Here is a 12,634-nt window from a genome sequence, read left to right as displayed (position 1 = left end):
CAATTGAAAAGAAAGAAGAAAAGAGGAACAAGGGGTCAGCCAAATGAGGCTTATAGCCGAAAGTGGTGAGGCAAATATTGAAAGTTTGTGTAAAGTTAATTGAGTGCTCAATGTCATGAGTGGAGCATGTGTTGTATCCAACTTGTAGGCATCATAATTTAACAAAATAATGACTAAGATATCAGCCATCACAATTCATTTCAACTACACAACACAAAGAAAGAAAACCTAATTCTAGAGAGAGAAAGCTCTCGGCCACAAGGGCTGATTTTGAGCTCTTTGAGTCTTGATCCAAAAATTATTTTCCAAGGTGTTTCAACCCTTTAGAAGGTCCCTAAAACGTGAAGATAGTCTTTGGAGCAACAAGAACCATTTTCATCTCAAGTCACCAACTCTAGCCAAGTAAAGAATTCAAGTGGTCAAGGTAAGATCTAACTTTCTTTTCATGTATTAAGGGTGATGTAGATGTGTGAATATAAGTTGTATGCATGAAATAAGGTGTGTTGATGTTGGAACATGGTAATAGTTATGGAGTTATATGGGTTGATGTTGAAGTATGATTGTAACTTGACGAACATGAATCGCATGCATCAAATCATGAAAGTTGGTGTTGGAATGGTAGTTAGTCGTAGGGACTGTTTTTGGTGAATTTAATGGACTGATTTTCTTTAATAAATATAGTTGTTACTATCATAGATCTCATGGTAAAAAGAATGAAAAGAATTAGAAGGTTAAAGGTGAAGTTATGTTAGTATGAAAATGGTTGAATCTATGATTTTATGTGAGTGATGTTGAAGCATGGTGTAGCCGTGTGTGGACTGTTTTGGGAAGAAGTTAGTGAACTGTTTTTACTTGATATTTTGATTGTCATTATCATGAAATTTATGATGGAAATGAAGGTGTTTAATGGTTGGAGTTGAAACTAAAGTCATTTGTGAGTTGTTATAAGGATTATAAAAATGACGATATAGCGTAGTTGCGTATGAATTGATGTTGTACTTATCGTGTGGATAGCTGGTCGTAACTTACTGAAATTATATGAAAAGAAGACATGAAATGATGTATAAAAATCACATGTGGTTGGCTTAGTATGTTCGTAAACATTTGCAAGAATTCCGAACATCGTTATGTTGTCGGTTAGGGACTGTTTTGGACATGTTGTGGTAGTGGACTGTTTTGGACTTATACTTTCATTAAGTTGGAAAGAATAATTATAAGTTAAGAGTATACACCATATTGTATGTTGGATGGAATGTTATAAGTTGTGACACACAAACGTTAAAGCTACAAACTATTAGAAGTAACTTGAGAATGTCGTAGCCGTATGTGAATCATGATTGCATGTCATGAATGTGGGCTGTTTAGAATATAAATATAGCAGTATGGGTGTCCTTAGAGTTGTATTCTAACGTAGATCGCATATTTTATAGATTTTGATCGTTCAGAGGCTCTACGCAAAGGGAAGACATTAGCTTGATTGTTCGTGGCATCCGCTCGGCATTGAGGTAGGTTACGGTCTACTTTAGTTAGACTCTGATTAGAGAATCGTATGTAGTTGTAAAAAGTGACGGGGACAGCATATAGGCCTCCGGGCATGAAGTAGAGGTGATTTCCAGTTAGATTGGCTTTGTTAGTTGCTATGTGGGCTTGTCGCCATATGTGTTATTTTCTGTGATTATCACCTGTTCGTATCTCTGTCACATACTAGCTCACTCACCGTGTGTAAAGGAATGGTAACATTAATATGACTTGTATTGGTTGACTATATATTGATGATATTGTTGAGACTGATATCATGCATGACATGTCTTTTATATTATTGTTGTGATGATTGGTGAGGTGAGTGATCGAGAGACTCCGAGGTCTTTGCCGGAGATTGAGAGTGACAGAGAGACTCCGAGGGAGATTGAGAGACAGAGAGAGAGGTTTCTCGAGAGATTGTGAGTGTTTGTTGCCCGAGGTTTCTTGCCGGGAACAATGGAGTGTCCGATGCCCGAGGTCTTTGCCGGGATCGTGAGAGTGTGCTCGTGATCCGAGGTTATATTCCGGAGCGAGTGGTACATGGACTTCGCGGGTCCCCCATGGGTCATGACTATGAGGCATTGCCATAGCATGTGTGTACGGGAGTGGAGTGTGAGAGGTGACTATTGCATTGCATTGCATTGCATTACATTCATCCACTTATATATTTGACTGATCATTTGGTGAATTATATCTGTCTTGGTGGATTTCATGATTCCTTTACACCTTACTTGTATTGATATGTGACCATACCTGTTTGCTCTATGTGCTACTTGTTGGTTTTGACTTCTTCATGCGTTATCTAATCATTGTCGGCCTATGATGCCTACCGGTACAAGTGTTGTTGATACTACTCTTTGCCGCACTTTTGTTGAGTGCGAGTACGATCGGCTCCGGTTCTAAACCCCGTGGTCGATACGTGAGGGTGACATCTTTAGTTATTCGGGGTGAGCTACCGTCATCCGTGGCCCCCGAAGAACCTCCTCTATCTATTTTCGTTTTTGTATTCGACGGACAATATGTAGCCTTCGGGTATTTTCAGACTTCTATTCCGTCCTATGTTAGCGCTCTTGTACCCTTTGACCAGATTTTTGGGATTGTCGTGACATTTCTTGTTATAATAAGTATTTAAAACTTGATAACTTATTCTTAAATAAATTTTCCGCTTATTTAACTTGTTATTAGTAATGTGGTTCGCCTACTCGAAGGGATAGTGTAGGTGCCACCACGACTCGTGAATTCATTGAAAATTATTGAAGCAACTTTCTTGCTTTACTAAACTGTACGGAGCCAATGTGTAAGGTTGATCTATTGCGATGTGGTTGGGATTGGGTCCCCTCGCAAGTCTTTGGGGACTGCTAGACTACTTTATTAAAATGATGAAGCAAGCAACACTATTTAAGCGTAGGTCCTTAACATAAGAAAATTGCCTGAGTGCTCTAATTAAACACTAACGAAATGGCTACTGCTGAGACCAAATTGAGCATGAAGCTTTTGATTGACACCAAGGCTAAAAAAGTGCTATTTGCTGAGGTTGATAAGGATTTTGTTGATTTCCTCTTTCACATTCTCTCGTTGCCAGTGGGCACTGTCACTAGGCTCCTTAAGGAGAAAGGAATGAATGGGTGCATGCAAAACATCTACCAAAGCGTAGAGAATCTAAATGACTCCCATATTCAGTGGAAGGATATTATTTTAGAACCCAAGTGTCCTTTCAAAATCTCTTCAGTTCCTCTATTGCTTAACGACGCTCCGACTCTAACGACTTTTTATAACTGTCCATTTCCTTCTTCTCTATGCTGCGACAAATTTTATGGCACCGATGACTCTAGCGCTCTCTGTCCAGAGTGTAACTCTGAAATGGCAGGTAGGTTGACGTTTGTTGCTCCACCTGGGAAGGTAGCAACAGGGGGTTTTGTGAAGGATGTGAAATACCTGGTGATGGATGACTTGGTGGTTAAGCCCGTGTCCGTCATATCAAGCATTACCAGTTTTAAAGAGTACTTTAATGTCAAGGATTTTGGTGCACTGCACGAGGAAGTTGTACATTTTGGAAAGGAAGAGGTAAATCACTTTTATTTGGATTTATTTCGTATGCATATGTTCTTACAAATCTCGGTATAGAATGGTCTGAATGGAACTGCTATTTTCTTATATATACCTAGTAAAAGATATAGACATGATAAACCTCGAGTTGTTTCATAGTTATCTAGTTGTCTCTTCCGGTCCTAGATATTCTAATATTTCGTCGTAGCTCTTGAGATTTTTATGGGATTGTAGGATCACCTTACGATTTGTTGTTGTATCACTTCCTATGTACTCCCTCCGTTCCAAAAAGATTGTCCTCTTTTGCCTTTGCACAAAGTTTAAGAAATAAAGGAAAACTTTTGAAATGTGTGGTTCAAAATAAGCTTTAGATATTTATGTGGCTGTAAATTATCTTATAAAGTTAAATTGTTTAAATATGTAGGGAACAATCTTTTAAAATTCTTGAAAATAAAAGGAGGACAATCTTTTATTTGGGGTATTCATTATTACTCTCTTAGTTTCTGAAGTACTAAAACTTAAGTAAAAACAAAAACAAAAAAAACTTGAATCTTATGGTCTGAATTAAGATGTGTGTAATGTATCGAAATATTCTTTGAACCCATGTACTTCTTCTATCTCAAATTATTTGTCCTTTTTTTTGTTTTACCCCCCTTTTAAGAAATACTCCCTCCAGATTAAAAAGGGTATCCACTTAGTCATTTACACGCCCTTTAAGAAAATACTAACTCTTAAAAAAAATAGGTAATTTGACTAAACTGTCACTAATTAATTAGATATTGGGATTTGACCACATAACACTTAATAGGGGCAAATCCGAAAAAATAAGGTTAACTCTTTCTTGATTTGATAAGTGGACACTCTTTTTGACCAAGGAATAAAGGCTAACTAGGCGTTTGGCCAGGAAAACCAAATATTTTTAACTTTATTTGGTATTTTGGAGTTGGAGTTGAAGTTGGAGTTGAGGATGGAGTTGTGTTTGGTTATAATTTTTGCAAAGAATATTTGATTGTTTGAATGTATTGAAAGTGAAAAAAGTGAGAAAAAAAGTGAAAATGTTTTTCAAATTCCAGTTGTATTTGAAATTTTCATGGACAAACACCGATTTTTGAAAAAAGTGAAAAAAATACTCCGGAAAAAGTGAATAATTCTTATGGCCAAACAGGCCCTAAGTGGTCCCTTTCCTTTCTTAGGTTTGCTGGATAGAAAGAAGGCGAAGAGCAATAAGGTAATTGATTCTAGTCAATCGTTTAGTTCGCCTAAGGCTCTTTTTGATTCAGAGGGAGTATTACTTTTAGAAAGCATATTTGACTAACTTTACCTTATTTATGTTCAAGTTATAATCTCTCTACATTAAATGTTTACTCTATTTATGTGTCATCATCATTAATGATAAAATTCTACTATTGGCAAAATGGAAAAAAATACTCCCCCCGTTCACTTTTACTTGTTCACTATTCCAAAAATAGATTTTCACTTTTACTTGTCCATTTCGTATATCAAGAGAAAAATAATTTGTTTTTCCCGTTTTACCCTTAACATTAATTACTCATTTCAAATCATTTTTCAAATCCAATACAATTATACACCAATTAATATGAATATCATGGTAAAATATGCACTTCATTTATTATTTCTTAGGGGGTGTGCAAAGTTCATAGTGGACAAGTAAACGTGAACGGAGGGAGTAATTAATTGTTAATTGTGCCTTGAACCCCTAAAAGGACAAATTATTTGAAACAACTAATTTTAGTAACCACGACAACTAATTTGAGACGGGAATAATATAATTAATTGTGTTTTGAACTCCTAAAACGATAAATTATTTGAAACAATTATTTTTAATAACGACGACAAATAATTTGAGACGGAGGGCGCAGGTTGTTTGATAGAAAGAATCACTACTTTTGGGACACACCAAAAAGGAGTGTAAGGCACTTAAGCTTGGGGCAGAGGGCGTAATGTATTTCTTGTTCGATTTATGTGGTATTTTTTATTTTTTGAGATTTAAATTATGTGTACTATGACCGATATTTTAAAATGTATTTTTGGATCTTTTGCACGTAAGAGAATTATAACTCATTACTAGTATTTTTCGTATAATTTTTTAACATTAAATTTATCTTATTTAATTTAGTTTCATAGATGAGTCAAGTTGATTATCGAAAAACAAAAAATACCACATCTATTAGGATGGATGATCCGATCCCAATCGCCACTGTTATTAGTGCCGATAACAATACTATTGTAACATCGCCATGGTGCAGTTTAGTCTTGCGTCTGCAACCTTTTCTTTGACATAATGTACTTTTTATTTCTTGGACAACATTCTTACTTTAGAAAATTCCTGCTCGTTTTGCAGGCGCTGAAGTTGCTGAAATTATCGTTCGAGTCGAGAGCAGTTCTGACAAGTCTTTTTGTGAGCAGCATAAAGGGCAGCGTCAAGGGGGAGAAATAGCTAGTCATTAGACATATCAATGGATTTGGATGTTGCAGTTTAGTCAATTGCCTTTTAATGGTTTTCTTTTGTTTCATTTCCCGCTATCGTTGATTATGATTACAAAATCTTACCTCATCTGGTTTGGAATTGTTCTTGGTACGTTCTATTATCAAGCATATCTTACACTAGTATACTTGTCCGCGCTTCACGCGGTAATAAAAGACAAATTTTAAATAAAACTGAAATCATAAAATTATGTATAAAATTAAAGATTTTGACCCCTGAGAGATGCCACATCACTTTTCTCATTTTCAAAAATTTTCATATATCTATGCTATCTTGTAATCTTTGCTTAACCCGCTCATAGGGAGAAAAGTCATGGTCATGTACCTTACCTATTCCGGAAGATAGAATATGAACTATCGGAGGAAGCTAATAATTTACAGATAATGAATTTAAATATATAATCAATACATTCATCTGACTTTGCGAATATTGTTTATATATCCAAAAAAAAAAAAAAGTGCAAGGTCTCATTATCATAGTTACTTTGAGTCGTAACGTATATTAGTTAATCAATTTTGAAATGAAAGTGAAACAGGAAGAAGCAATTCATATCAGTATTCAAATTATCCAACAACGAAATCGCCATGAACAGGTTTTCTATCCATCTCTTTGTTCTCATATTGTCGCCCACTTCTTTCCTTTCTTTGTTGTCCAACAGGAAGTTTGCTCCCGAAATGAAAGAAAGATTGACAATTTGTCTATTCAGAGCCATTACCCCCCCTCCCCCCCCCCCCCCCCCCCCCCCGCCCCCCACCAAAAAAAAAAATTGTGATAGGCCCTGTCCCTAGTAAAAAATTATAGTGAAATGGCATTCCCTATTCTAATCCTGGACCCTGCTACTTAGAAGCCTTAGATTTAACGGCAACTTAAGTTTTGTATTGTTGGAAAATGACTTCAACTTGATAAAAAGTAAAAATAATTTATAAAAGAAAATTTATAAAAGAAACTCAAAAATTAGATAGAAAATGTTATCCAAAGACATGGAGCTTATTTAAGGAGAGGAAAATTATGAGGATACGGCGAACTATTAATCCTCCAATATCACCACATTCAAGGATATATTAAAAGCATTAATTTGCTTTAGGTCTATAAGAACCTTGTCCATTTCTGTCATTCTAATAATCCACCGTTATTTATTCGACTTTAATTAATCAACTGTTGGCCATAGTTACTCTTAATTGCTTCACAACTCTTTAATTCGGAGATGTGACTTTTGAAATTTTTTAACTAACACACAATTTTACAAAATGAAATATACATGAGAAAGTACATCAAATATATATCTATACACAGTTTCAAAAATACTGCTCTAACTCTTAAGGAAATTAAATATACAGGAGAAAGTACATCAAATACATATGAAGCACCATGGAAATGGTTAACACATCCATTATTGAAAAGGATGCTACTAATTAATAATTAAAACCATAGATGTTTTAATAAGTCACATACAATGATATTACGTCTCAATCCCAACTCCCAAACATACCAAAAAACATATACTTATGAAACAAGATCTGAACACAAATAATACGCACCAACTAACTCGCAATGTATCAGCATTAAAATTAAAGAAAAATGTCAAACTCTAACAACTTCGCTCAAATCTTCATTATTTTGGTTCTCTGTACTCATATATGTTTTTAAGGGTCTTTGACATATATATACATCTTAAGGAGAAATATTTACGAAACGTGACGATAGTTTTATATTTACAAAACATAACATTACAAATCCTATACAAAACATGCTTTATATTTAAAAAAAAATAAATTATTTTTAAATTATTTTTTATTTTTTAAAAATCATTTTTTTAAAAAAATATTTTTTTATTTTAAAAAAAAAAATATTTTTTTAAATTTATTTTTATTTTTTTTAAAAATTAATATATTTTTTTTTGCTCAAAAACTTATGTATGAAAGTTGTATGAAATGTGTATATCTCGCTCAAGACTTAAAAAGTTTGCTCAAAATTTAGTGTATGAAAAATGTATGAAATGTGTATATCTCGTTCAAGGCTTAAAAAATCCGCTCAAAATTGTGTGTATGAAAACAATATGAAATTTGTATCTTGCTCATGTCTTAAAATTTCGCTCACATTTTCATGTATAAAGTTCATGTTAGATTTACGTAAAATTAATACAACTACAACAACATTGTATATAACTTTGATACAACATTCAAGACTTAAAATAATCGCTCAAATTTTTGTGTATGAAATGTGTATATCTTGATCAAGGCTTAAACATTATGCTTAAAATTTTATGCATGAGAATGGTATGAAATGTGTATATCTTCCTCAAGACTTAGAATTTCATTCACATTGTTTGTATATAAATTTCATATTAGGTTTACGGAAAATTAATACAACTACAACAACATTGTAACAATTTTCATACAATATTCAAGGCTTAAAGTTTTCGCTCAAAATTTTGTATATGAAAATTATATTAAAAATTTTGCTCACACATACACATTTCATACAACTTTCATACAGAAATATGAGGTAATTTTTTAAGCCATTGAGCAAAAAAAAAAAAAATTAATATTTAAAAAAATATATATAAAAAATATTTTTTTAAAAATAAATTTTTTTTTTAAAAAAAATATTTTTTTATAAAAAATATATATATTTTCTGGAAAAAAAAAAAAAAACGAAAAATATATGAAAATCCGTCATGTTTTGTAATATATCGTTATGTTTTGTAAATAAGGAAAACTATCGTTACGTTTCGTAAATATTTCTCCTTAACATGTATATATACGTAGTTTTCCCTGTTTTTTTAAACCATCCTACAAACCTAAAAAGGGGGAGAACGAAAACTAAGAACAACTTCAAAATAAGAACTCAAATTATTCAAATTCTACATTACTTGTCAAATGTGAGAGCACTTAATTAAAAATCCCTCATCCACTTCAGTATACAAGAATCCATATATTTGAATGTGACAAAGAATATGATTTTCCAACAATTAATTGTTACTTAATGATAAGAACCAATCCATATATTTAAATGGATACACCTATTTACCCATTCAGAGATTTCGTGTCCATATAAGTTGGAGAAAATATTGACAGTTTTGAAGTCTTTTATATATGGAGCAAATGGAACTCACTTTTCTTTTGACTTCCAGAATGAATACAAGTAAGGAATTCAGTTTCATTTAAGAGAGTAATTTGTAAAATGGGTAACAAACCAAAGTATGCATGACATATTGAAGAAAAGCAATGTAAGAAGCAAAAACAAAAAGACATGCAGGAAGAGATACAATAGGTATAGATTGATAATACCGAAATTTAAGGAAATAGCAGCCTTGGCGTACTCTACGTTACTTAATTGGTTGCAGCATATATAATATATCCACGGATTAAGATCGACTCCAGAGAGGGCCATAAATTATCACCAATGCTTACGACCATAGGAAAAATAATCTAATCATACACAATATATAGAACAAATAAGATCATCAGTCATAATTATAACGATAAACAAAGTGCATAGTATGAAATGCTTTATTCACATCTATGAATGAAGGCAAACAATAATAGGATTCCATATATACTTTGACAAACTTATACTGTATATAAAAGAAAAAATTATGAACAGTTGCGTGGAAGAAGAATGAGTGGTAAATATCATATACCCAACAAAAAATACCGGATACAAAACAATACAAAGATAATATACTGGGAAAAATGATTAATTAGTACAACAAACGCCAGAGCAAGAAGATGCATGTCGAACTTGTTGGCATGCCAAGAAATTAATAACGGTTCTAGCCGCTTGGTTGTAATCATCCATGAATGATAGTGACTGGATCCACGTTGTTATATGCATTCACATCTTCGCTGTAGGTTCCATTTGGTTCTTCTCTTTTTTATGTTTTTTTGAATGAATTTCTTCATTCTTTTTGAAGAACAATTAATGTGTTTGCAACACAACAATCTCAGAGGCGTAACCACACCGTGATATGCAGCCCATTTCGACATTTCCGGAGCATGGCGACACGCACTGACTGTTCATCCTAAAATATAACGTTGTATTCCACGTCCACCATAGGCTAGCCTTTTAAGATGCAAACATATCCAGATACTTTAAACTGTTTATGGGGGTGGCAGTTTTGGAAACGCGTTCTTTTCTTTTTCTAATGCTTTTTTTCATCTTGTGGTTACTTATTATTTTGTAATTTTTCATATTTTAGGGTTCGGTGCCAGTGGATCCACTAGAGCAACCCACACAGGCATTTTCTCATAGGCCGATTGTCGATTGGGAGGGTGTCTTCTTATGAGAGATTGTCGAGTCACGGTAAGATTTTTAGTAAAACCTAATTTTATTCAATATAAGGTGAATATTTAAAATACTTATTTGATTATTTAAAGTACTTATTTTTAAATATATACTCACTCTCATTTATTTATGTGAAATATTTTATATTTTAGTTCGTGCCACAATGAATGACCTCTTTCTAATTTGGAAACAAATTCACTTTATGAAATGATTTCTGATACCTATACAAATATTTAAGACTTATTTTGAATTTGAGTTTTAAAAGTCTTCACTCTTTCTTAAATGTCGTACCCAGTTAAATGGGTTCACATAAATTGAAACGGAGGGAGTGTATATATATATGTTACTTATTATTTCGTAACTTTTTATATTTTAGGATTCTCCGCCAGTGGGTCTTCCAGAGCGACCCACTCAGGCGTTTTCTCATGGGCACGCCGAGCACGAGTGTATTCTCGCCAGGCTTGTTGAGCCACGAGGTAAGATTTTTAGTAAAAATTAATTTTATTCAATATAAGATAAATGTTATTTTTTATTTTAATTTTATTTGGACCTCGAACAACATCTCGTCCATGAGACTACTTCGTATTCTACATCGGACCCATCTCGGGAGCCCGTTCTTGAGCCTACTCTGGCACCCGTCGATACACAGGTTTGATTATTTAACAAACGTTAATGAATTCAATATAAATAAGAATTGATACTAATTTTTATATGTTTTTCAGGTTCATCCTTTGGCGCCTGCGGTGGCATCCCAGAACGAGGATGAGGTCTGAGTTTCGGACCCGGATCGGCTGAGATTCCGGGCTTACCGGCGGGACAAGATCCCGAAGAAGCATAATATGCGAGAAGGGCGCGGGCGAGAGATGATCATGACTTGGAGCGCCTCTTGGTAAGAAGGAAAAAGGGTGATGGAGACGATGGCGAGGGCGATGGGTGTGGTATGAGCCTTAGGCCTAAGGATAATCTCGGGCATGCCACATGCGGGACCCATCACGATAGTGTATATACAATTAAGTTGTACGGTTTAAGATATATAATATTATATATATTTTTTATATTATTTATATTTATAAATATTATCTTAGTCTTTATTATCGTTTATAGTGTCACATCCCTAAATTGATAATAAAAAAATCGACATATTCGAAATAAAGTTACGCATTAATTTAAAAATAACACGAAACCCCAAAAACATAAATCACTTAAAGCTAATGACAACAAATCTTCAAACAAAAACTTACTTCGAGCACTTTTCAACCACTAAAATGACAATCCCGAACTTTTGTGTATCCTTGATGTATTGAGCCTACCTTATTAATCGCACAAAAATAAGTAGGGTTCTATATAAAATATTGAAGTTCCGGAATCTCGAGCATGATTAATATATGGCTAAAGTACGTAAAAAGCATGAAAATGTAAAAAAACAAAAGTTTAACCAAAACAAATAGGTCTATAGCGGTATTTTAAATGCGCTAAAGAAAGAGGGGATATCCTTTAGCGCGGTAAAATCTTTGCGTTAAAGGTACTTTCATACTTTTTTTACGAGGTATTTTTGTTTAAGTCTTTTTTTATTGGGTCATTTTGATTCCGGACTCTTCGAAGCCCACCACCCCACCCCACCCCCACCCTAAATAACTTACACCATCATCCCTTACTAATCTGCATTTGGTTAAGCTTGACTACTACATTTTTTTTTATCCAAATTTTTTTACGCAGTCATCTAATTGAAGAAATTAAATAACGTGACAAGGCACGGTAAAAGAGTTAGCAATGTCCATGAGATTAGAATTTCAAGAATATAGCTAATGTCATTTAAAATGGTGATTAATCATAACAATAAAAATAAAATATTAAATTTTAATCATTAAATATAAGTTATATATATATATATAAACAAGAACCAATCTCCATGAAAGTAATCTTCGAGTCAATCCGTTAACACAATGCATTGAAATATCATTGTATGGTCAAACCTTTCTTTAATTGCCATTTGTTATAACAACATTTCACTATAACGGCCTGATTTTCTCCGGAACCGATTTTTCATGTTATATTTACTTCTATATAGCAGCATTCTACCTATAAGAGCAGTGACATTCATTACAGCGCTATACTCTTTGTAAAATTACCTATCTATAACAGTCATTCTCTAATATTGTGTAATAATATTTTGTAAGAAATATATTATGTATAAAATAAAATATTAAAATATTTATGTTAAGCTCTTAACGCTTAAGGGGAAAACATGAATTCCCTTTTCTTTGAAAGGGGTTT

At 33.4% G+C, this 12,634-nt stretch overlaps 1 protein-coding gene across 1 annotated transcript; it reads left to right on the top strand.

Moving 5' to 3' along the window:
• Window positions 1-2,979: 2,979 nt before the first annotated feature.
• Window positions 2,980-6,025, top strand: LOC132039343 (uncharacterized). The gene is made up of 2 exons (XM_059429842.1): window positions 2,980-3,585; window positions 5,930-6,025. The coding sequence occupies exons 1-2, from the start codon at window positions 2,980-2,982 to the stop codon at window positions 6,023-6,025; spliced, it is 702 nt and encodes a 233-aa protein (XP_059285825.1).
• Window positions 6,026-12,634: the final 6,609 nt, after the last annotated feature.

This window comes from Lycium ferocissimum, chromosome 12, assembly GCF_029784015.1.
Source record: "Lycium ferocissimum isolate CSIRO_LF1 chromosome 12, AGI_CSIRO_Lferr_CH_V1, whole genome shotgun sequence".
In the NCBI taxonomy this organism is placed as follows: domain Eukaryota; kingdom Viridiplantae; phylum Streptophyta; class Magnoliopsida; order Solanales; family Solanaceae; genus Lycium; species Lycium ferocissimum.
The sequence above is the reverse complement of the archived record's forward strand: the minus strand, read 5'-3'. Positions and strand labels throughout refer to the sequence as shown.

Bases quoted from the DNA above. Each gene is read 5' to 3' on its own strand.
- LOC132039343 (XM_059429842.1), top strand. From the start codon at position 2,980: ATGGCTACTGCTGAGACCAAATTGAGCATGAAGCTTTTGATTGACACC. The intron at 3,586-5,929 runs GTAAATCACTTT...CTCGTTTTGCAG, and splicing joins TACATTTTGGAAAGGAAGAG to GCGCTGAAGTTGCTGAAATT.